Here is a 22,115-nt window from a genome sequence, read left to right as displayed (position 1 = left end):
TTGGTATAAGTGTGATAAGAAGCTCAAGGGGATGGAGTTATTGGGCCGACGGACAGATATTGGCGCTTCGTCTCTCCCGTATTCAACCCTAACCCGGATTGTCCTCCGGAGAGGGACAGGAAAATTGCCAGGAGCGGGAGAGAGGAAGGAAGCGCCCCGTAGCGGAGCGAAGGGCCGCGCTGACTGACGAACGAAGCGACGCCAGCAATTTTTATATTAGATTCGGAATACCTTCAATGGTGGCCGCAGCGAATTGAAGCCTTTTCTCAGTCCGCATGTGTGCACCCCTTGCGCGTGCTTATTAATTAGGCGGTGAGAGGTTTAGTTAGTGGGGCTACTGTTCAAGGAGTGGAACTCATCAAGAACTTAAGACGAAACCCTTTCTACCACGTTGTTCTATCAACAACCTACTACGCTTTCCAGGCTTCGTTGCGGCCACCAAGTTCATTATGGTGAATATGCTAGTCCACAAAACAATCTCTTGAGCCACCGCCCCTGCAAATCCCCTCTTTACCCTCAGCCCGACCAGACCGCAGGCCCTGGAGGCCGGTAGTCAAAAAGTTTGAACCCTTCTTCCGGCTCACTCCCAGCGAGAAACTGATTCTCCGGAATCAGGACTCCTGGTAATAACAAGAACACACAGTTTAGCATATTTCAACATCTCAAAACGGTACTATCTATGTTGGCTTTTAAGCAAAGGAAATGGCTGCTTACCAGGCTGATCGACCACGTACGTCCCTGGAAACCTTGCAAATTCTGTGGGTGTCCCTCCGCCGGGGCCCATAATGTTCACATGTGCGCAATGTACATACCACTGGGTGTAGTTACGTGTAGTTGTGGGCATGAACTGCTCGATTCGCAACAGGTACTTCCCCGGTGGCGTCGTTTCCGGGATAGTAAAATTGAACTGACGGTTAACCTGATTAGCCTCGCTTTCCTTGAGATGTGCAATCAGGATAACCTAAAGAAAAAAACATACGTCGGATCCTTTCCAAAGTAGCCACTTGTCGTTGGCCACCGGACCGCCATACGCAATCTTGAACCAGTCACCATCTCCCCGGTAATGCTCCAAGTCGTCATTGGGGGCCCGTGACAGGTAAATCATGCCAGGGCCGGGGTGCCAGAAGTATCCGTATTTCCCGTTACCATCTGTCGAGACGCGGAAGCCGACTTCAGAGCCAGCTAGAATATCTGCAGTCTCAGTTGTAGCCGCCCAGTAAAATGCGTTTCTACCGCAGGTGATGTTCGAGCTGTCGAGTTCCATGATTGGCGGCGTTTTGGGAAACTGGCTTCCCTCCCACTCCACTGGGTCGTACGCAAAAATAGGAGATACGTCACTAAAGTACCGACGATGTTAGAGGAAACAAGTTCTTGACTTGGTAACTTGGGTAGCTGGATGGACCGTACATACCGGACGTATTTCCATTCTGGTGACTCAGTGCCATTCACCAAAAGAATTCCCGTAAGTTCTTGAGAAGGTCCAGTTAGGGATACTCTGTTTCTCCCGGAATATGACGGTAGCGCTTACGGTGACAAGATACTCCGGAGATAAAAATGGCACCAAGAGCTGTAGCGAGGGAGAGCATCATCGTGGATATGTGTGTACACAGAAGGCGAGAAAATGGTTGGGGAGGGGTATCTGACCCGTTAACCCTCTTCCATTACCTGGGATTCAGACACCAAATAAGTAGCAATGCTCTGATGGCTGTGTCACATGCCGGTGAACGTCAAGGAGACTACTAATCTGTTCCCGCGTCTGCAGAAGGATCAGAGGATTCTGGCTTAATATGGGTTGTGTAGAATTGGATGGACGCTCCCTTCTGATAGGGTTGCAGTTGACACTGCGGCTGGATGGCGGGCTTCAACAATTGGAGTCCCGTTCCAAATGCATCACGGTAGAAGAGGGGGGTAATATGGGCAGAGAACGCCTCCTTCAGTGAAAGAGCCGAGTGCGCTCTTGCTTAATATATTGCCGCTGACTGCTGTGATCCTACCGGTATCTCTGCCTCCGTTTACCTTTCCTCAATTCATGCAAGGGCGGGAAACAGAGTCGATTTCTCACACTGTTTCAGTGAGTTGTCTTCCAGCAACCCATCTGAGCACGTGGCTTCCATTCCCATTCAAACAACGGAACCAGCATCGAACAGTCAAACTCGGCAGTTCGCCACTCTTAAAAACAATCGCTGGCCGGTCCTAGGCAACCGAGATGAATAAACCAAGAAAGTAGAACAAGCAAAGGTGTTAGGTATTCGGTACTGATGTACTAAGAAGTGAACAGCGTTAACTCCTGATCTAAGATTGTACATAAGTAGGTACCTACCTGTCACACGGATCACCACGTGGACGCAACCATCACCAATCGTTTTCAGAAATCAAGGGCCACTCATCGGTCAGCCTCACTAATTTCATTGGCGTTCTCGTCAGACGCCCTTCCTCATGTTGGAAGACCAACAGTCACTGATCCAAGGTGTCACACACACAGGAAGATGGGAATTCACACGGCTGAGCCTAGGAGGCTATGAGACTCTGCCAATTGTCCTTGCCCTCCTCTTCCCTCTGTAAGTAGGGTTCCAAACCCGTGATATCTCTCTCTGAGCAGCGATGGTGGCGCCGCATGCAACCGCACCTGGCCTAAGCCGAGTGATCTCTCCGGCCTAGGCCGACCGATCTCTTGCCACCACGTTCTGGGCCTTGACCCATTGACCCTCCTGTGCTCAGACCTCCTGGTCTACCTTCCAACACGTCACCTTCTCATCAAAACCCTTCATGTATAAAAAGACTCAGAATGTCAGATAGCTCCAGAACTTCTCTTTCTCTCTTCATGGACTTCCCGAGGCCATTGAAGATTATTCTTATTAATACATTTGGTTTTGCCGGTTCCCCCGGCAGCTGATTGTTCAAGCCCTGGAATTCCAGCCCTTGTAACACTACCTACCCACATAACATCATCAACAGGGGGCAACTCTAGCCTTGGCCCCATTCTGCCCACCTACTGACGTTCCACCTCATCTGTGTCAGCAGGACCCGTTTCAGCACGGCTTGGGCATTTTATCCGGCCATTTCTTTACCTAGCCAGTAATTACAAGCTCTAGCCCAGCCCAGTTCCTGGCCGGTTAATTACCTTGTCCCTGGTTGCTCTTAGGCCTATCACTTGACACACAGGCCTATCACCATAAACGACCATCATATATCAAATGCTTATTACCACTACATAGATAAGTACAGGTGTCAGAGGAACCATAGGAAGTAACCTTTCTCAACGCAACTTTACTGGCAAAATTTGAAAATCTCTTTTTGCTATTTCCCCTGCTACATGTAATCACCCATACTCCTTCGTGGAGGTAACAAGGCTTGTTACCCATCTTAGATTTTAAAGCAGCCGTTCCGTTGCGCTGCCAGTCTCAAGTATTTGTGAAGAACGACCAAATCTCCCCGGGAACCCACGAGTTCGCGCCGCTCTCAGGCCCATTGTCCACCGCACCAGGCCAATGACCGCCATCGTGAGCAATCCAGGTCACAGGGTAGCCAGCCTTGCACCCAGTGTATTCGGTTTTGATGTGTGTTCTGCTGCCCTGCGCCGGCTCCGGCGCGTTTGTCGTTGCACAACCATTATTCTTTACAAAGCGGTCACGTAGGCCACGTCCCCCCGCGATGTTCAGAGTGCCGTCGCTGATTCCGTGAATCCCGAGGTAGGCGACGGGATCGTTACCTCCATCGCACCCAGAAAGCTGTCCTCCGGCAATGACAGCAACGCCCTTGAAATTCTTGGCCCGCGCACATGCAATGGCGTAGGTCATGGCGCCTCCGTATGAGAAGCCGACGCTGAAGCGCTGTTGTTGATCGACACAAAGTGCGTCCTCGATATACTTGGACATGGCGTCGACGAATGCGATGTCCTCGCCCCCCGAATTGGCCCAACCGTTGTTGATACCCTGTGGTGCCACGAGGATGGCCGTCTCACCAGCCTCCCGTTGCATGCCGTAATACGACCACAATTCCTTGTCGGTACCGCCACTCGAAACGTCTTGCATGGTTCCCCCAACCCAGTGGAAGGCAAAGATGAGCTTGTACGGTTTGCTCTGGTCATAGTTACTCGGAACACGCACGATGAACTGTCGCTGCTTGCCATTCACCGTGACCGATTTCGTGCCAGAGGAAAATGGGGTCTTGCCGCATCCTGAGGAAGAGGTTGCGGCCACGGCTCGTTCAATGATATTGCTGAAATCGGGTCGTGTACTAGCCGGCGAAGCGTGCACCAGGGCCGACGAAGCGGCGAGGAGCCAGAGCGAAAGGGAGTGGTAAGGGAGCATGGTGTCGGCCTTTGCTTGTCGCAAGTTCCAGGGGTAGCTAACCTGAACAAACCGAAGCGATGCTAGCTTAATATACTTATGAAGCGGACATTGCCATCCGTATTATCGTTCAAGCACCACATCCTCACACTGCGAATGGCTCTCGGAGCTTTAGGAGAAAAGCGTTTCCGTCGGAGCCTTGTTGTCGACTCCCAATGGAGCGCCGGAGGGCAGCGACATGGAGAATAATATGGCAAGCTTGGCACTTGTCGTTGAATCTGATTTGAGCGCATCTTGCTGAAATATGGTGATTCAAGGAAGTTGAAACCTGGAACATGGGGTACAATCATTTATCACCCTTGATACGTGGAAATGACAATTCTCTGGCAGTTGGTTGGTGCATGCGCTCCTATAGCGACACTGCCGGCGAACCAAATCCGCCCTGGATTTGGGTCCGATTACCGACTTGGGAGCCGAGGCGGATGATCATGGTCGTCTCACGCTTAACCGAGATGCGCATGTAACCTTGTTCTCCCATTGTCAGTGAATATAATCTCGTTGCCGCTCACATGGATTCGGAGTTCTCAAGACTCTCATTACGGGCTCGAGTGAAGCGTTGACTGTGTTTCTTCTCTGAGCCTTTGTGCACTGCCCCCTATTTCTGATAACTCACCCACTAATGCCAGTGTTGTCTTCAGTAATCATTGCCGCCGCCTTCTCAGCAATGGCATACACCGTCGCCTGCAAATGTGCGCTGATTTGTAACGGCATCACGCTGGCATCGACGACCCGTAATCCTTTGACCCCATAGACACGAAGCCTTTCGTCGACAACACCTCCGGCCGATCCCGCACTCCCTCCCATTGCGCAAGTTCCAACGGGATGCCAATCTGTTGTCGCAACGCGCCTCAACCACGAACGAAGATCCTCGTCGGTCCCTGTTTCAGCTAGCGACGGTTGCACTTGCGCCCGGATGATGGATGCCAACGGCTGAGCAGACCAGATCTTTTCGGCGAACCGATGGGCCCGGAGCGCAATCTCCAAATCCAAATGGCCCTCCCTGCCGCCGAAGTATTGGGGGTCAATGGCGAGGCGCGGCCTTGGGTTGCTGTCTCCGACCGGAGGTTGGATGTGAACGCTTCCCTTTGAGAATGGGTACTGCAAAATCTGCAGCAAGCTCCCGTACTTTTTCCCGTCTGAAGTCAGAGGAGGCTTGTCAATGCCCCAGTTACCCAAGTCAAAGATGAATTCGACGTGTCCCAGCATATTGGACCGGCTCTGAAAGCGGCGACGAATCAAGCGGCTGCGTTCTGCTGTCGGGCTATCCGAAGTGTCTGCCGCAGTCGAAGAGAGCAGCATATTCAGGGTGTCTGGTCGGATATACCGGGCAGCTGGGACGTATGAGACGGATACAGGAAGAATGGTTAAGGGGCCGGTCCTTGTTTCGGCGTACTCCTCGCAGGCTGCCGCAAGCACCGAGTCGAGTCGCAAATCATCAGGATTAGCCAGGCTTGGGTTGACTTCGAAGACGGATGTCGTGGCTTTATTTTGGTGGGTATTAGCCACACCTCAAAGGCATAGATAGTAAATGTCATGAAACACAGTGACTTACTTAAATGGTCCTGGAGGTTCTCGCCCACGTTTGGGTTATCTACCTTCACATTGATCCCGGCAGCGGAGAGAACGGCGCTCCCACCGACACCGGATAACTCCAGAATCTGGGGAGATTGTATGGAGCCGGCAGAAAGAATGACTTCTCTGGCAGCAAAAGCAGAGAATTCCACGCCGCCGTGGGAAAACCGGACGCCCTCGGCCTTCCAGGGGTTAGGGGCATTTCCCTCCCTAGTCAACAACACCTCGTGGACCTCGGCCGCCGTCAAGAGAAACAAATTTGGCCGAGACGACACCGGTTTGTAATACGCTGTTGTAGCGTATGATCTCGTGATATCCTCGGGATCGACAGAAACAACACTAGTCCAACATCCGATGTTGCTACCCGCAAGGTGGTTGTGATTGGTCTCGACGCCGAGCGAGTTCATGGTACGATGCCAAAGTTTGTGAGATGCGGTAAACTCGCGCGGATAGGAGACCTGGATAGGACCGCTGCGCCCAACAACTCCATCGTGGAGTGACACGGGGGTTTCTTTTCGGACACTATCACCCGGCTCGTGGAAAGATTCACTTTTCTTGAAGAACGGTCTGTACTGTTTTAGCCTGAGTTCTATCCACGTTGTGCGTGGGGTTCAGGGGGAGTGCAGTCTCATGGGGAAGGTGGTCCGAAAGAGCTCACAGGAGGTTGTCCCATCCCCAACCCGGGTTGCCAAGGTCGCGCCAGTCGTCATAGTCCTGACGTGCGGCACGATTCCAGGTCATGTAGTTCAGGGCGCTGGAACCCCCAAGGACTTTTCCACGGGCCCATGGCAATCTTCTCCCACCCAGAAACTTTTGTGGCACCGTCTCAAACCCCCAGTCCAATGGGGTACCAAGTGCCCGACCGGCTAGTCCAGGGAACTCCACGGCGTTATCACCAACTGCCGGCGACCCAGCTTCAAGAACACCTACCGTAAAACCTGGGTGCTCGGACAGCCTGGCAGCAACAGCTAGACCAGCGGTCCCACCACCAACAATGATGAAGTCAAATTTCCTCTTTGCAAAGTCCTCGGGCGCAAGTTGTGGGCAATCCATGATCCACCAAGTTGGAACAGCAAAAGGATGAAATGGAAAGTGCGGCGTCGTCAAACTGAGAGACTCGGGGCCGGGGCTCACTTTGGTTGGTTGATGGGGTGATCAAGAAACAATAATCACGTTTTGTTGACCCTCTTTCGAATAAGCAGACGGCTGCCCTGGTCACCTCATGCGATATTGGTGTGGTTTCCGACACCGCTACCGCCACAGAAAACATGAAGCATGCGGGGTTCCCACGAGCAATGTCGACCCCAGCTTCCACGGTGCTCACAGGCCCAATCAGACCTGCGTTAACACTTTGCGTAACCTCCCGATTTCGGGTCGTCGCTTACGGCTTAGTTACACAACATGAGATAGGCTTATGCACGGACCTTGGTTCCAAGCGGTTGCGTCCTTGTGGCAAATGTGAACGCCGTGCGGTTCAGGGGTCCCAGCTCCCCGCGTCAAGTAAAAGGGATGTGGAGCACGAACCGGCGGGGCGATGCCCTTGGGGGATGCCACACGACTCCAATACATGTAGGTACGGTACTTGGGCAGGAAGCATCTATGTACAGCTCAACTCAACAAGTTCGGGCTCACCTCTCCCCCCAACAATCCTCCCAAGCCATATATGCCTTGGCCGTGCTCGCATCGAGGAGTTTGGATACCTTATTGACACCCAATGCTCGCTGACGCCAGTCTCCAATCAAGGACGTGAACCAAAGTTCAAGATAGCAGCAGCGTGAGACAACCTGACCTCGTGATGGCGACCCCGACTTCCGACATCGAAAAGGGCGAGAGTGCCGTTGCTACGGCTGTTCCGATGACGGCAGTCACATCGACCTCGACATCGATCGCGGGAATTCCACCGCCACCCAACAGGCGACTCCCTATTCTTGACACACTCCGCCGTATCAATAACTGGATTGAAGGGTTATCCGGCTTTGAAGCACGCGGCATTACGCGCGTTCTCCCACAAGAACGAAAGCCAGCGTCGACGCTAGCTGACCTCCAAGTCTTCATTCTCTGGTTCGGAGCCAACATTTCCGCCAACAACATGACGACGGGCCTCTTTGGCCCGCTGGTCTTTAACCTGGGATTCAGAGACAGCGTCTTGTGCGCCATCTTTGGCTGTTTTCTGGGCTGCGCGTCCACGGGATACATGGCCATGTGGGGACCATGCAGCGGGAACCGGACAATGGTAGTGCTGCGGTTCTTCATGGGTTACTGGCCGTCCAAGTTGCCGTGCTTTCTGAACATTGTCCTCATGGTGGGGTACATCACGCTCAACATGATCATTTCGGGCCAGATCCTGTCATCCGTGAGCGGAGGGGTCATGTCCATTTCCGTTGGCATTATTGTGGTCGCCTTCGTGTGTTGGATCGTTGCCGTTTTCGGCATGTTTATCTTCCATACCTACGAGAGGTGAGTGATAGCTCCCGATGAGCTGATGTTCCAGTCTGGGCCCTTTACACACACATGCTATCCTCCGAAATGTACCGGATCGTACATGATTCTACGCAACGTTACTGACTTCAAAACCACCTATAGGTACGCATGGATTCCCCAGATTCTAGCCTTGTTCGTTTTGATCGGCTGCGCTGGTCCGCACTTCGACTCGACGCTCCAATCTACCGGTGATGCGGCCACTCTTGCAGCCAACCGACTCTCCTTTCTCTCCCTGTGCTTCTATGTACCCAACTCATGGGCTGCCGCGGCTTCGGACTTTTACGTCTATTATCCCGAGACCACTTCTAAACTCAAGATATTCCTGCTGACGCTCTCCGGCCTCTTCTTCTCGTTTACGTTGGTCTATCTCCTCGGGATTGGACTCGGATCAGGGGTCGCTTCCCGCACGACCTGGGCCGAGGCATTCGCCATCTCTCTGGGCTCTTTGATTGTGGAGTCGTTCGATGGCCTGGCCGGCTTTGGGAAGCTCTGCAGTGTGATCATCGCCTTGGGCATCATCGCCAATAGCATCCCAGGGGCTTACTCGGCCGCGCTGGGAGTCCAGGTTCTGGGACGGTACGGCAAAGCCGTGCCGCGATGGGCGTGGACATGTTTCGTTGTTATTATTGCCCTTGTTCTCGCTTTGGCAGGACGGGATAACCTGCTCGTCATTTTTGGCAACTTCCTTGCTCTGATGGGATACTGGGTTGAGATCATGATTGTTATTGTTATCGAGGAGCACGTATTGTTTCGATGGAACCATGAGTTTGACTGGTCAATGTGGGAGAGGAAACAGTACCTGCCTGTCGGTATCTCGGCCCTCATCGCGTTTCTCCTGGGATGGGTGGGTGCGATTCTCGGCATGTATCAAGCATGGTACGTTGGTCCCTTGGCGCAGAAAGCCGGCATGAGTGATATTGGGCTCTGGCTAGGTTGCGGATTTGCTATCGTGTCGTACCCGCCAATGCGGTGGTGGGAACTGAAGATCGTGGGCAGGTAGTTGCAAACTTGGACATGGTTCACGACGCTGGGGGTTAAGTTCAGGTCACCGCGTCAAGACAAAGGAGCAGAGCATTCATCAGCTTGAAGTTGTTGGCGGCCGGACACCAATGATCGAAGGCTAGAAGAGATTATGATATCCGGCACCAGCCCTCAAGTCTCCCTCCCCGGTGCGAAGATCGCTGGCCGTCTTGATGGTATCAAACAACCATTTAAACACCCCCCTTCATTACAATTCCATCGCCCTTTGAAGTCCCGGTCGGCGTTGTTTCCAGTCATCGACAGTGATAAAATGTACAACAGCCGCCTTTTCCCCCTGGATCTCAAACTTCACCTCCCGTATCCGCATATCCGCAGGCACTTTCATGCTGTCTGTCACAATCAAGTCAGCAGCCTGCTCCTCCAGTTGTATGGTTTCGGCGGCAATTTGTCCCGCCAATTTCGCGTCCCACAGTCCTTCACGTCGTGTGCAGGACATAAGCAGTTCTGTGGCTCGCCATCGGAGGCGAGAGTTGCGGCATCGAGCGGCAACCATATGGAGGGCCCTGATGTAGCCCAGACCCGATGAGCATGAATATGGGGTCCCGGATTCTTCATCTTTTTTGACCAAGGCCTCGCAATGTCGCAACATCTCTTCGTAATGAGCCTCCCAGTCGTCGTAGACCGTCTCGCGCTCGCCGGGTCGAAAAATGTCGATCCGCAGCCAAATCGCAATCATTAAGTGGTAAATGCGTAAGATGGAGGTCCCGTCTCGATCTTGCGAATGTCCTGTCGCGGGAAGGGTTCGTGCGAGAACATCCAAGGCGTTTTGGCTGCTCTCCAACGCTTGACACAATTCTCGGTGCCGGGCCACTGTTTCTTGGAGTCCTTCCGCCAAAGACGACGAGAGAAACTCGCTGGCCTGTAGGTAGGCCATCGTGTTATTAAGTAGGGCTTCGACGTACGAATGGGCGTCTTGAACCGAGTGGAAAACAGTTGCCGGTTTCACATCCGTTACTAAGATATCAGGGGAACCCGCTTCTAGATAAGTGTCGTTTACAATACCACGAAGCTGGCCGTAAACGGCGACAAGAAGTGAGCGGAGGCGTGAAATCGGGATAGGGTACGCAGACCTGACGGCATCACCGGGCTTCCGAGCCAACGCTGCCGAACGCTCAAAGTCTTGCAAGAGCTTCGCCGCAGACCGGACGTGCTGGATGGCTTCGGCGTGGTTTCCGCGGATGCTCGCCAGGTAGATGAACAGCAAAGACGCTGTGAGAATGCAGAAAGTGGACTCCGTTGATGGTGGGTTAGTGGCCCGACCGAGGACGGTAAGTTGTCGAATAGATTGATTGCATTGCCGCAGGGTGAACTCGGTCTCTTGGCCGAGTGAACCGGTCTCGAAAGCTTCATATGCAGACCCAATGGCGATGACGAGATGTCGGACCGGCGGATAATGAATTGCGGCCTGCAGCACCTCCCGTCCCCAGAACGACGAGTTGAAGTACCCGCCCAGCGGTTTGCACGCACGGGACTGAAAGTAGAAGAAACTTCTTCTCTCGGCAGGGGAGGCAAAGAGCACTGCGTGGGACTCGGGGCTAGCATTCACGGTCGTCAGAGCGGTCTGTCGATCCTGGGGGTAGCCATCGCATTCGCGGCCTGAGGCGGTGCAACGGCGACAGCGCGGTTTTTCTTCGTCACATTTTACTTTTCGCTTCCTAATTAATGCACACAAATGTTAGCACCAAGCAACCTAGCATGACTCCAGTCCAGTCAACGTGACCCTGTGACAGTCTGGTGTGCCACGGTCCGCGGACGGTAGCAACCCCGGGCCGCACCTACTTGCACGTCAGACATCCTGTTTTGACCTTGGTGTAAAATTTAATGGTGCGCTGAACCTTGTTAGGTTCCATTCTGACTGCTTGAGCCTGATCAGGGTGGACCGTCAGGGGGGCGGACGAAAACTCAGAGACTTCCTGTGTGCCACGCTCGGATAAAAAACGTGACTTTCGCGAGACACCAGCGAGCTCGGAGGAATAACGTGACTTTTTGCGAGACACCAGCGCAGGCACCTAAACTGGCTGGCGTGAGACTGAGGCGCAGACTAATTTGATGGTACAGGGGCCGGAAGAGGGGCGAATGAAAACAGGCGCCCAACCACTCAGCCAGGGGCTGCAAGCCCGAAAGACTCGACGAACTACAGGGCTAATGAATGAGTTGAAGGAATGCTGTGCCATAAATACCGAATCAAACACCTATACGAACGTCATCGGCAGCCTGGGATTCTAGATACGTGTCTGAACAGGTTAAATACACATACCTAGACATAATAATCCCAGGGTCTGTCTGTTCTCATCCATTTATGATTTGGGAAGTTTGGGAACTATAAAGCCTGACTGTCTGCATTAAGGAGATGGAATAATTTGAGGAGCAATCCACAATCGAAAGCTCAGCAACTGCCAAGGATTGGGAGAATAAAAGGGGTCGGATCAACCCTTAACTACCTTTTATTCAATCCCACGGCGACGCGTCAGAGCTGCCCCTGAGTCACAATGGCGTTGTGCTTGTGGACTCTTACGCTTGTGGCCATTATCAGTCTACTGGCCGCCAGGGTAGATTCCATAACTATCTCGCCGCGTCTCGACCCTGTCCACCGTCAAACTGTTACATCGTTCCTCGACTCTCGGATCACCCTGACTTACAAACGGGTGGGTGTCCTGTCTCGTAGACGTGGTTGACTTCTGGAGCGTGAAAACGGTACGAGCTAACTTGCTGAACTGAAGACCAGGATTTGCGAAACTACTCCGGGGGTCAAGTCCTACAGCGGTTACATCAATTTCCCTGCGAACACGACCGAAGGGCGGCCCTACGATATTCACACGTTCTTCTGGTTCTTCGAAGCACGAAACCATGCAAGCAGAGCCCCGCTGTCCTTGTGGCTTCAGGGAGGTCCCGGGGCTCCCTCTACGCCGAGCGCTGTCGGGGGGACTGGGCCGTGTTACGTCGCTGACAACTCTCGCGACACAACGCTCAACCCATGGTCACTCAACAACGAGGTAAACCTTCTCTACATTGACCAGCCCGTCCAAGTAGGGTTTTCCTATGACAAACTGGTCAGTGGAACTATTGACGAAACCTTACTACCATACGTGGTTTCACCTCTGGCCGGTGACGCACAAGCCCCCGAGTTGAACTCGACTTTCCTTCGCGGCACCTTTTCATCACAAGATCCGATGTCAGCCCCGAACACAACTGCTACGGCAGCATTGGCCGCGTGGCACTTTATGCAGATATGGATGAAACAGTAATGCATTTCCTCGCTGCTCCATCCGCCCAAAATAGGCCCTCACTGACTGTGCTTTACCCACAGCTTTCCCAAATACGAGCCCCAAGACAACAAAGTCAGCATCTGGGGCGAATCATATGGTGGACATTACGGCCCTACCTTCGCCAATTTCTTTGCTGAGAAAAGCAAGGACATGACATCTGGCTCACATTCCAACACTGCCCCTATCCCCCTCCAAATCGGGACGGTGGGCATCATCAACGGCTGCATCGACATCATTACGCAGATGCCCTCCTATCCGCATATGGCATACAACAACACGTACGGCATTCAGGTCATCAACGAGACGGAGTACAATAATGCCATGGACAGCTTCCCCGAATGCCGCAGCCGGGTTGAGGCTTGCCGATCCCTCGCCGAGACACACGATCCAACCGGACTCGGCAATGTGGGGGAAGTCAACACAGCGTGCAGTGATGCATACAACTTTTGCTTTGCAAAGATGTGGGGATGGGTAGAGAGCCGCGGTGTAAGCTTTTTCCAGCTTGGGCCTTGAACATCCACAGATTTGCCGCTAACAGCAAACGCAGAGGAACGTTTTCGACATTACTGCCTTGATGCCCCATTCATTCCCACCCAGATATGCGGGTGGGTTCCTCAACTCTGAAGAGGTTCAGCGCGAGTTAGGAGTCCCGCTCAACATTACCGGTCTTTCAACGGCAGTATTCAGTGGTCAGTCGAGAACCACATACCCATTGATTCTGTTTAACCTAGCAACCCTGGCTGATATCAAAGTGCCAATTAGCATTTATGTCAACTGGCGATTTCGTTCTGGGACAAAATCTCGACATCCTTGGCAAGCTTTTAGATCAAGGGGTAAAAGTTGCCCTGGTGTATGGTGACCGCGATTATCAGTGCAACTGTAAGTCCAGTAGCTTTAACACGGCTTCTTCAGCCCATCTGACTTCTCTGCAGGGTACGGCGGAGAGCAGATCAGTTTGGCGATCCAGTCGAAGTTGAGCAGCAAGTTCCACGAAGCTGGCTATACAAAAATTCAGACCAACAAGAAAGATGTTGGAGGATACGTCCGACAACATGGGAATCTGTCTTTCTCTCGTGTCTTTCAAGCCGGGCACGAAGGTAAGTTCAAAAACCTGCGAGCGTGGTCGGTTTCCGTACTAGTGATGCTGACTGTGGTGATTGTAGCTCCTTGGTATCAGCCCGAAACCACATATCAGATCTTCAAAAGAGTCATGTTCGACAAGGACGTTGCGACAGGGCAGAAGTCCACCTCGCACGACGAATACTCAACCGACGGCCCTGACAACGTCTTTGACATCACAGGCGCAGTCCCTTCCCATCCCGTGTCGGAATGCTATCTCTGGAATATTATCCAGAGTTGCACGGAGTTGCAAACCGACTTATTGCGGAACGGTACTGCAATCCTCAAGGACTTCATCATGATTGGGTACCATGCGGCGGATGGGACGATTCACTACTATGAGGGGAGATGAGTAATAGGCCGTCATGTAAATAGTGTAGCTAATAATAGGACAGGGGGTGATTGATAGGTTGTTTGCACGGCTCCATCATTCCTTGCTGCTTCAGAAAACATTAAAACGTACACAACACCAAATCGCCGCTGAAACACTGCAAGATTTGGCTGCATTGAGCGCTGGATTCCCAGCATAACTGATATGATATGTGCGAAGCTCGGTATCATGGAGGCTAGACCACCCATATGATGAGCTAGAAGCAGGGTTCGGGCAATATTAGCATGGAGATAGTGAATTGCATTGACTAACGCCAGTGCCTGCTCTCATGCACAGCCTTGGCCTATTTGTACGTGTACAGGCATTCAAGGGCCACCGGGAAATATAACGCGCATTCATTAGTTAGTTATGACATTTCAAAATGTGGTTTTGCCTGCAAATGACAAGATGATAATCCCGAACATCCGCGTCTTAAACCCCGCTACGGTGTCTCGATAGGTCTTCACTGGACTGACCACACGGTACGAGGGAATGCACTTCATGCTTAGGGCAAGAACAGTCCGCGGACACCGAATCGCACCGACCTTGCAGCCCCTTTTCTCTGACACAACCAGTTCCCAAGAACGCGACTGTCACTTCAAACGTCATCGAGCCAAAAGAAGAGGCCCAGAACTGCCGTGACACGCGGCAACGGGACGGGAGCGGCACGGCATTGGGCCAGCGGACAGCAATTGGGGGTCTTCGGCCAAAGCCGACGTAGCAGTACCGAGGTTCCACACAATCCACAGAGTCGGGATTGATGACAAGCCGGGCTCCGAATCCCGGCGCCACCCGGGTCGGCCCTTGTTTGAATCGCGGTCCAAGTTTTGGCTGCCAGGGACCAGGGGTCGACGGGCACGGAAAAGTCCTTTAGATTGTTTCGCAGCGGAGACACGGATGTGCGATGATGATGGGAAGCGCGGTCCAACAATGCCATTTCGCAGGGATCCTGGAAGGCGAACGAGCGAGAAAGGGGTGTGAAAATATGGGTTGGTGGGAAGATATAAAAAGACGTGTCCCGCAAGGTGATGATCCATACCTAACCATATCCAGCCCATTCAGCACAACATCAGCCCTTAGTGCACCCAAATACCCACGACATCCATGATGGGGGACACAAGCCACATGAGTAAAGGCACAACGCCGATACCAACCCCCCCAGGCCTGCCGCTTGTTGGCAATGCTTTCGATTTTGACTCGGAGCTCCCTCTTCGCACTTTTCAGAATTTCGCCAACGAATATGGTAAGTTAACAAGCATTGCGGATTTACAAGGGGCGAGAGGACTAACCAACCCGCCAGGGGAAATCTACCGCCTGAACTTGCCCGCCGGCCCCTCAGTGGTTGTAGTAAGCACCAACCGCCGGCCCCTGGCTTCTTTACCCCACGACCGCCACTAACTCAGCCGTGTAGAGCTCGCAAGCACTCGTGCACGAATTATGTGATGACAAGAGATTCAAAAAGCCTGTTGCCGGCGCCCTCGCCGAGATCCGAAACGGTGTCCACGATGGCCTTTTCACCGCTCGGGAAGAAGAGACGAACTGGGGAGTTGCCCACAGAATTCTGATGCCAGCCTTTGGCCCAGCATCGATACAAGGGATGTTCACCGAGATGCACGAGATCGCATCACAATTAGCTCTCAAGTGGGCGCGCCATGGCCCGGACGCCCCGATCATGGTGACGGACGACTTCACGCGCCTCACACTGGACACGCTGGCCCTGTGCACCATGGACTTTCGCTTCAACTCGTACTACCACGACGACTTGCATCCGTTCATCAACGCCATGGGCGACTTTCTATCCGAATCAGGCGCTCGTGCGATGCGGCCGGCCTTGACCTCGGTATTCTATCCACAAGCCGGCAAGAAGTACTTTGAAGACATCGAGGTTTTGCGCAAGACAGCCCAAGGAGTCCTCGACACGCGGAGGAAACACGCCACCGGTCGGAAGGACCTGCTTTCCGCCATGTTAAGCGGCGTAGATCCGAAGACGGGCCAGAAACTCAGTGACTCGTCCATTATCGACAACCTCATCACATTCCTCATCGCCGGCCACGAGACGACTTCGGGTCTGCTGAGTTTCACATTCTATTTGTTGATCAAGCACCGGGACGCCTACCGGAAGGCACAAGAAGAGGTGGACAATGTGATAGGCAAAGGGCCGATTCAGACGGAGCACATCAAGAAGGTAAGGATCCCCTCCCCTAAGCACGGGGTTAGGTACCCAGAGACTAGACTACTAACGGGCGCCGTGCTCGCAGCTCCCTTACATTGCCGCCGTTCTTCGCGAGTCACTGCGCCTGTGTCCCACGATTCCAATCATCACTCGTGCGGCTAAAGAGGACACCGTGATCGGAGGGAAATACTTTGTCGCAAAGGATCAGAGATTCGCTCTTCTCCTGGCCCAGTCGCACCTCGATCCCGCTGTTTATGGGGAGACGGCCAACGATTTCGTGCCGGAGCGTATGCTCGACGAAAGCTTTGAGCGTCTGACCAAGGAGTTCCCCGACTGCTGGAAGCCGTTTGGCACCGGCATGCGGGCTTGCATTGGCCGCCCATTCGCGTGGCAAGAGGCTGTCCTGGTCATGGCCATGTTGCTCCAGAATTTCAACTTTACCCTGGACGACCCGAACTACGAGCTGCACTACAAGCAAACCCTAACTACCAAGCCTAAGGATTTCTACATGCGGGCTGCTCTTCGCGACGGACTTACTGCGACCGAATTGGAGCGTCGGCTCGCTGGAGACGTCACTTCCGCTCCACGGCCGAATGGCCAACCCAGACCGACAGCACGCAAGGCTACTCCCTCAGGGGAAGCCAAGCCCATGAGCATTTTCTACGGATCCAACACAGGAACATGCGAAAGCCTGGCTCAGCGGCTTGCAACCGACGCAGCAGCCCACGGATATACGGCTACGGTGGTTGACCCGATGGACACAGCCACGGACAACTTACCCACAGACCGGCCGGTGGTGATCATCACTGCCTCCTTCGAGGGCCAACCGCCAGACAACGCAACCAAGTTTTGCTCGTGGCTGAAGGGACTCAAAGCCGATGAACTCCAGAATGTTTCCTATGCGATTTTTGGTTGTGGGCACCACGACTGGACCCAGACCTTCCACCAGGTTCCCAAACTCGTCGGTCAGACCATGAAGGCCCGTGGGGCATCGCCTCTCTGTGACATTGGCCTGACCGACGTGGCTCAAGGGGACATGTTCACCGACTTTGAGCAGTGGGAAGACGACGTCTTTTGGCCTGCCGTCGAGGCCAAGTACGGCGCTGTAGATGGGGCCGGCGAGACCGACGAAGCGGCAAATTCAGACAGCCTCGACGTTCAATTTTCCAGCCCCCGGTCCTCCACCCTCCGACAGGATGTCAAGGAGGCAACAGTACTTGAGGAGATGCTTCTCACCTCAGCTGACACTTCGCCGAAGAAGCACATTGAGGTGCAACTACCAGATGGGGTGACATACAAAGTCGGGGACTATCTAGCGGTGCTTCCCGTCAACTCCAAGGACAGTATTAGCCGCGTCATGCGCCAGTTCAAGCTTTCTTGGGATTCACACATTACCATTGGATCCGACAGGTGGACCGCTTTGCCGACCGGCACACCCGTCCCGGTATACGATGTTCTCGGGTCTTACGTAGAACTTTCTCAACCCGCGACGAAGAGGGTAGGTTATATGAACGTCGAACTGGCCCGGGATTTCTGCTAACAGGTGGTTCAGGGGATCCTAAAACTGGCGGATGCTACCAAGGATGAGAGCATCAAACAACAGCTCCAGGACCTGGCTGGTGATTCTTACGCCAGCGAAATCAGCCTCAAACGGGCCTCCATCCTCGACCTCTTGGACAAATTTTCCTCCATCTCACTGCCATTTGGTACCTTCCTGTCGCTACTGCCGCCCATCCGACCCAGGCAATACTCTATCTCCTCGTCGCCACTCAACAACCCCAACCGGGCAACGCTGACATACTCGCTGCTCGACTCGCCTTCTCTAGCCAACCCCGAGAGGAGGTACATGGGCGTCGCCACTTCATACCTCTCATCACTCGTCGCCGGCGATAAGCTCCTAATCTCAGTGCGCCCTACACATACCGCATTCCGGCTCCCGGACGAAGAAGAGATGGATAAAACGCCCATTGTTTGCGTGGCCGCCGGTTCTGGACTCGCCCCGTTCCGCGGCTTCATCCAAGAACGGGCTGCACTGATTTCTAAGGGATCCCGGCTTGCGCCCGCCCTCTTGTTCGTAGGCTGCCGCGGACGACAAATGGATGACCTATACCGTGAAGAGTTTGACAAGTGGCAGGAGCTAGGCGCGGTCGATGTTCGAAGGGCATTCAGTCGTGCCAAACCTGAGGAGGCCGAGGAGGCGCACGAGTGTAAGCACGTGCAGGATAGACTCTTGCATGACGGGGACGAAGTCAAGGCCATGTGGGAAGGTGGCGCCAGGGTCTATGTATGTGGTTCAAGGCATGTTGGCGAGGGAGTGAAAAGGGCTATGGGCAAGATCGTGCTCGGCGAGGCCGCTACCGAGGATGAGATGACGCGCTGGTACGAGGGGGTCCGGAATGACCGCTACGCCACGGATGTATTTGATTAAGGAGGGGTTAAGGAGGGGATCAGGAACCAGGGAGCGACGTCTTTTCCTTAGAAGTTATAGAGTTTCACAACGTTCGCATCTACGTACGACTTTTTGGGATAACTGATCCCAATGCCCACGCTGTTAGGCTATTACGCCCGAGCCTTGATGAGATCGGCCGCCTGCATGTGGTTAGTAGAGGTTTGGAGAAACATGGGATGAGGTTGGACAAGCTCACCTTTTCTGCGACAGCATACACCGTCTGCTGCGTGTACGATCCTGGCAAGTCAGGCATGACGCTGGCGTCGACGACACTGAGCCCTTTGACTCCATACACCAACAGATCCTCATTCACAACACCACCTAGGTTCTGAGGCAACATGGCGGCGGTGCCGATGGGGTGGAATGAGGATGGGACCATGACAGACCGGAGCCAAGCTTCGATGTCCGCTGGTGCCGTCACATCAGCGCCAGGGGAGATTTCGACGGGGTCAAGGGTTTTCATCCTCGTCTCCAAGAAGTACTTCCGTGTAAAGGGGGTAAACTCAAGAAGTATCTCGAGATCGGTCGGGTTACTCAACGCCCGGTAATCGACCTCGGGCGGCGAGAAGAAGGGGTCGGCAGGGTTTATGTGAACGGTGCCACGGCTGGCCGGGTGCAGGTAGACAACGGAACCCTCCTCGTACCCACCGCGCAGAAAGAAGTTGTATGTGGCCGAGTCCTTGCTCCTCATGGATTTGACCAGCGCTTTCTGCTGCGCCTTGTACCCGGCAACCACTTTCTTGTCGGTGCCGCTAGGTAGGTATGCCGCCGGATCCTGGGCTTCATACCGCTTCGCGATGTTTTTCCAAGACTGAGGGGTAATTACTTGCAACGAGAGCCAACTACCGCAGTTGCCGGACGCAATCGACATCGGTCCCGTCCTGTTTGCCAAAAACTGCGCTTGTGCCTCGGCGATGAAGGTCTGATTAAGGAGCATATCGTAAAAGTCGGGGTGGAACGGGAAGTTCGTGACTGTGAGTTGACGACAAGGTCAGCCAGTCGAACCAAAAGAATGTGAGACGTATCTATGTCCTCCTTACGGTTAAAGCTGGGAGCGATTGTGAACGGCTGGTCTTGGAAGTTGCTTCCGACACCAGGGGAATCAACAACAAGCGGCACACCCGCTTTCTTTAGCAGATGCTTGGGTCCCACGCCGCTTGCTTGCAAGATCTGGGGCGTGTGGATGGAACCAGCGGCCATGATAATCTCCTTCTTTGCCTTGACCGACCGGGCCTGGCTCTTGTCCGTTGCGTCGCCCAGGACGAAAACCACCTCAGTTGCGCGCTTGCCATGAAACCCGACCTTCAGAACCCTCTGCCCGGTCAGCGTATGGTAGTTGGTGCGTGTTGCCTCAATCCCGTCCCAGTGACCTGGTCTCGCAAAGGATCGAAGAACCGTGGCCGGGTCAACCGATGCCGGATGCCAATACGCCCCGGTTTCGCCAGATCCCGAATCAGACGGAAACTCGACGCCGGAGATGTCACCGAACGCAGCCATCTCCATCTCTAGGATGATATGAGCCTAGCCATATGAATAACAGCATCTAGGTTGAAACTTACTGAGAACTGGCCAAGAGAAGCTGGGGAAGGAAGCGTGTACGGTGGAAGAGCTTCCCCAGTAGTCGGTATTGTACTTGATGTCGAACTGGTCGACCAGCGCAGGACTGGGCGGGTGGAAATTCCATGCCTATAGAAAACGTCAGCTTTCCGCTTATTGGAGGGCCCTTGTAATTGCCGGAAAGTCGTGCCTTTTGGAAGTACGGCAGGAGACCTTCCCAGCTCCAGTGCGATTTCTTCCCAAAGTATGATCCCCAACGGTCGTAGTCTTCCCTTTGTCCTCGAAGTACTTGCATACCGTTGACTCCGGAGCTACCCCCAAGGATCAGACCACCAATAACAGCAATGCTGCGGTTATTCAACCCAGCTTGGGGCACGGAGCTGATGTTGAAAGTCAGGGTCGGGTCGATAAGGCCCCAAAAGCCCCCCGAGACTGTTGTTACCGAGGAAGAGTTTTCTATTTACAAATTAGCACGACACAACCAAATTCTCCGGAGAAGGGTTCTTACGGAATACACCTCGTTCCAGAACAAGCACAGAATCTATAAAATGTCAGTTCGCTACAGTGGCTCGGTATGGCCCAACGCGGCTGTCAACATACGCTTGCCATCCTCGGTAAGCCTGTCTGCGACGGTCAATCCCGCTGTGCCACCGCCCACAATGATGTAGTCATATTCAGGTAAGAGGTCATCGGCTCTGCTCAGGATTGTCGAGTGTGTAGCTGAGCGAGCAGCCGGGACGTAAGCCTCCGCCGCGCCGAGCAATTGCAGCAAGCCAACGGCTACGAGGGAGACTTTAGAAAGCGCCATGGTGTTCGGGGGCGGACAAAGCGTTGCCTTCTAGAAACTGGGAAGTAGACATCAGTGAGAATACGCAGGAACAGGACGCAAGTATATAACGACGTTTGAGGCGGCCCCCACTCCCACTTTCCTTCTCGAAGCCTGCCGCTTTGCGGCCAAGGATGCAAGAGACAATATTTCCTAACGTGTTCTGGAAGGTTTCGCGTCCAGCATGCCATTGCTACTAGGGTCAACGAGCATTCCAGCTCGAATCCCGGATCAGGTGCAGGGAAACCATACCATTCATGGACAATTCCCCTCACCTCGGCTCTTTCGCGCGTATGCAAATGCGAGGGTGTGACTAGGAAGCATATCCGCGACTTCGGCCACACTCCATACATCCAAAATCCCCAGTCCCAAAAAGAGCTCGTGCGCCCCATGCCTACTGCATGCCACAGTACTTCGTCCCAGGAGGACGGATCTGCAACGTGGCCGGCAATCTTGTTCCATGGAAAGAGCCAGACAAGAACAATGGCTCTGATGAGCGGAAGATGAGGTGCGTCAGAATGCAACCTCCACAGTGGCATTGACGAAAGACCAGGGGAGCTTCGGTCCAATAGGGGACACAACCGCAACCAACAAATCCATGGAACCATCTGCACGGGCCGGGATGTTTTCAGCAGTGCCGCCACCTTTGACCCTGGCTTGCCTGGTAACTGTGTAGAACACGAAATGGCCAACCGGGAAACATGAGCGTAGTTGTCGAATGTGGTGGTTGTTGGTTGTTCCGGGCCTTACGGAGAGGCTCAACCAAAACGTGCTCACCTTTGTTTTACTCAAGTCCAACCCCAGCCTCCACGTCATTAGTCTCCCGGGCCGGTTTCAAAAGGTTGGTCTATAAAAGTGACGCCTCAGTCGCCCACTATCGTTTCGAATCCTCAATCCGGGGCTCGCGTGTCT

The 22,115-nt window shown here is 53.7% G+C and overlaps 7 protein-coding genes across 7 annotated transcripts; 3 read left to right on the top strand and 4 right to left on the bottom strand.

Annotated features, from left to right (window-relative positions):
- Positions 1 to 516: 516 nt before the first annotated feature.
- CHGG_05259 (uncharacterized protein) lies at positions 517 to 1,589 on the bottom strand (the record flags this gene model as incomplete). Its single annotated transcript, XM_001224472.1, has 5 exons — positions 517 to 620; positions 715 to 961; positions 1,019 to 1,229; positions 1,412 to 1,469; positions 1,529 to 1,589. The coding sequence occupies 5 exons, from the start codon at positions 1,587 to 1,589 to the stop codon at positions 517 to 519; spliced, it is 681 nt and encodes a 226-aa protein (XP_001224473.1).
- A 1,812-nt stretch (positions 1,590 to 3,401) lies between these two features.
- Positions 3,402 to 7,490, bottom strand: CHGG_05258 (uncharacterized protein; the record flags this gene model as incomplete). The annotated part of the gene is made up of 7 exons (XM_001224471.1): positions 3,402 to 4,352; positions 4,439 to 4,617; positions 4,859 to 4,950; positions 5,023 to 5,857; positions 5,986 to 6,488; positions 6,580 to 7,054; positions 7,346 to 7,490. The coding sequence occupies 7 exons, from the start codon at positions 7,488 to 7,490 to the stop codon at positions 3,402 to 3,404; spliced, it is 3,180 nt and encodes a 1,059-aa protein (XP_001224472.1).
- A 226-nt stretch (positions 7,491 to 7,716) lies between these two features.
- CHGG_05257 (uncharacterized protein) lies at positions 7,717 to 9,440 on the top strand (the record flags this gene model as incomplete). Its single annotated transcript, XM_001224470.1, has 3 exons — positions 7,717 to 8,378; positions 8,505 to 9,278; positions 9,335 to 9,440. The coding sequence occupies 3 exons, from the start codon at positions 7,717 to 7,719 to the stop codon at positions 9,438 to 9,440; spliced, it is 1,542 nt and encodes a 513-aa protein (XP_001224471.1).
- A 678-nt stretch (positions 9,441 to 10,118) lies between these two features.
- Positions 10,119 to 11,293, bottom strand: CHGG_05256 (uncharacterized protein; the record flags this gene model as incomplete). The annotated part of the gene is made up of 3 exons (XM_001224469.1): positions 10,119 to 10,302; positions 10,514 to 11,098; positions 11,223 to 11,293. The coding sequence occupies 3 exons, from the start codon at positions 11,291 to 11,293 to the stop codon at positions 10,119 to 10,121; spliced, it is 840 nt and encodes a 279-aa protein (XP_001224470.1).
- Positions 11,294 to 11,932: 639 nt separating this feature from the next.
- CHGG_05255 (uncharacterized protein) lies at positions 11,933 to 14,180 on the top strand (the record flags this gene model as incomplete). Its single annotated transcript, XM_001224468.1, has 7 exons — positions 11,933 to 11,992; positions 12,164 to 12,684; positions 12,751 to 13,195; positions 13,257 to 13,398; positions 13,472 to 13,588; positions 13,642 to 13,806; positions 13,873 to 14,180. The coding sequence occupies 7 exons, from the start codon at positions 11,933 to 11,935 to the stop codon at positions 14,178 to 14,180; spliced, it is 1,758 nt and encodes a 585-aa protein (XP_001224469.1).
- A 1,125-nt stretch (positions 14,181 to 15,305) lies between these two features.
- CHGG_05254 (uncharacterized protein) lies at positions 15,306 to 18,799 on the top strand (the record flags this gene model as incomplete). The annotated part of the gene is made up of 6 exons (XM_001224467.1): positions 15,306 to 15,441; positions 15,499 to 15,545; positions 15,610 to 16,383; positions 16,457 to 17,869; positions 17,924 to 18,655; positions 18,707 to 18,799. The coding sequence occupies 6 exons, from the start codon at positions 15,306 to 15,308 to the stop codon at positions 18,797 to 18,799; spliced, it is 3,195 nt and encodes a 1,064-aa protein (XP_001224468.1).
- Positions 18,800 to 19,012: 213 nt separating this feature from the next.
- On the bottom strand, positions 19,013 to 21,185 carry CHGG_05253 (uncharacterized protein; the record flags this gene model as incomplete). Its single annotated transcript, XM_001224466.1, has 7 exons — positions 19,013 to 19,016; positions 19,114 to 19,792; positions 19,861 to 20,325; positions 20,380 to 20,506; positions 20,667 to 20,809; positions 20,886 to 20,918; positions 20,978 to 21,185. 7 exons carry the CDS (start codon positions 21,183 to 21,185, stop codon positions 19,013 to 19,015), a joined length of 1,659 nt encoding a protein of 552 aa, XP_001224467.1.
- Positions 21,186 to 22,115: the final 930 nt, after the last annotated feature.

Source organism: Chaetomium globosum, genomic scaffold, assembly GCF_000143365.1.
Source record: "Chaetomium globosum CBS 148.51 scaffold_4 genomic scaffold, whole genome shotgun sequence".
NCBI lineage: Eukaryota > Fungi > Ascomycota > Sordariomycetes > Sordariales > Chaetomiaceae > Chaetomium > Chaetomium globosum.
Note: the sequence above shows the minus strand (reverse complement) of the source record. Positions and strands in the feature narration are given on the sequence as shown.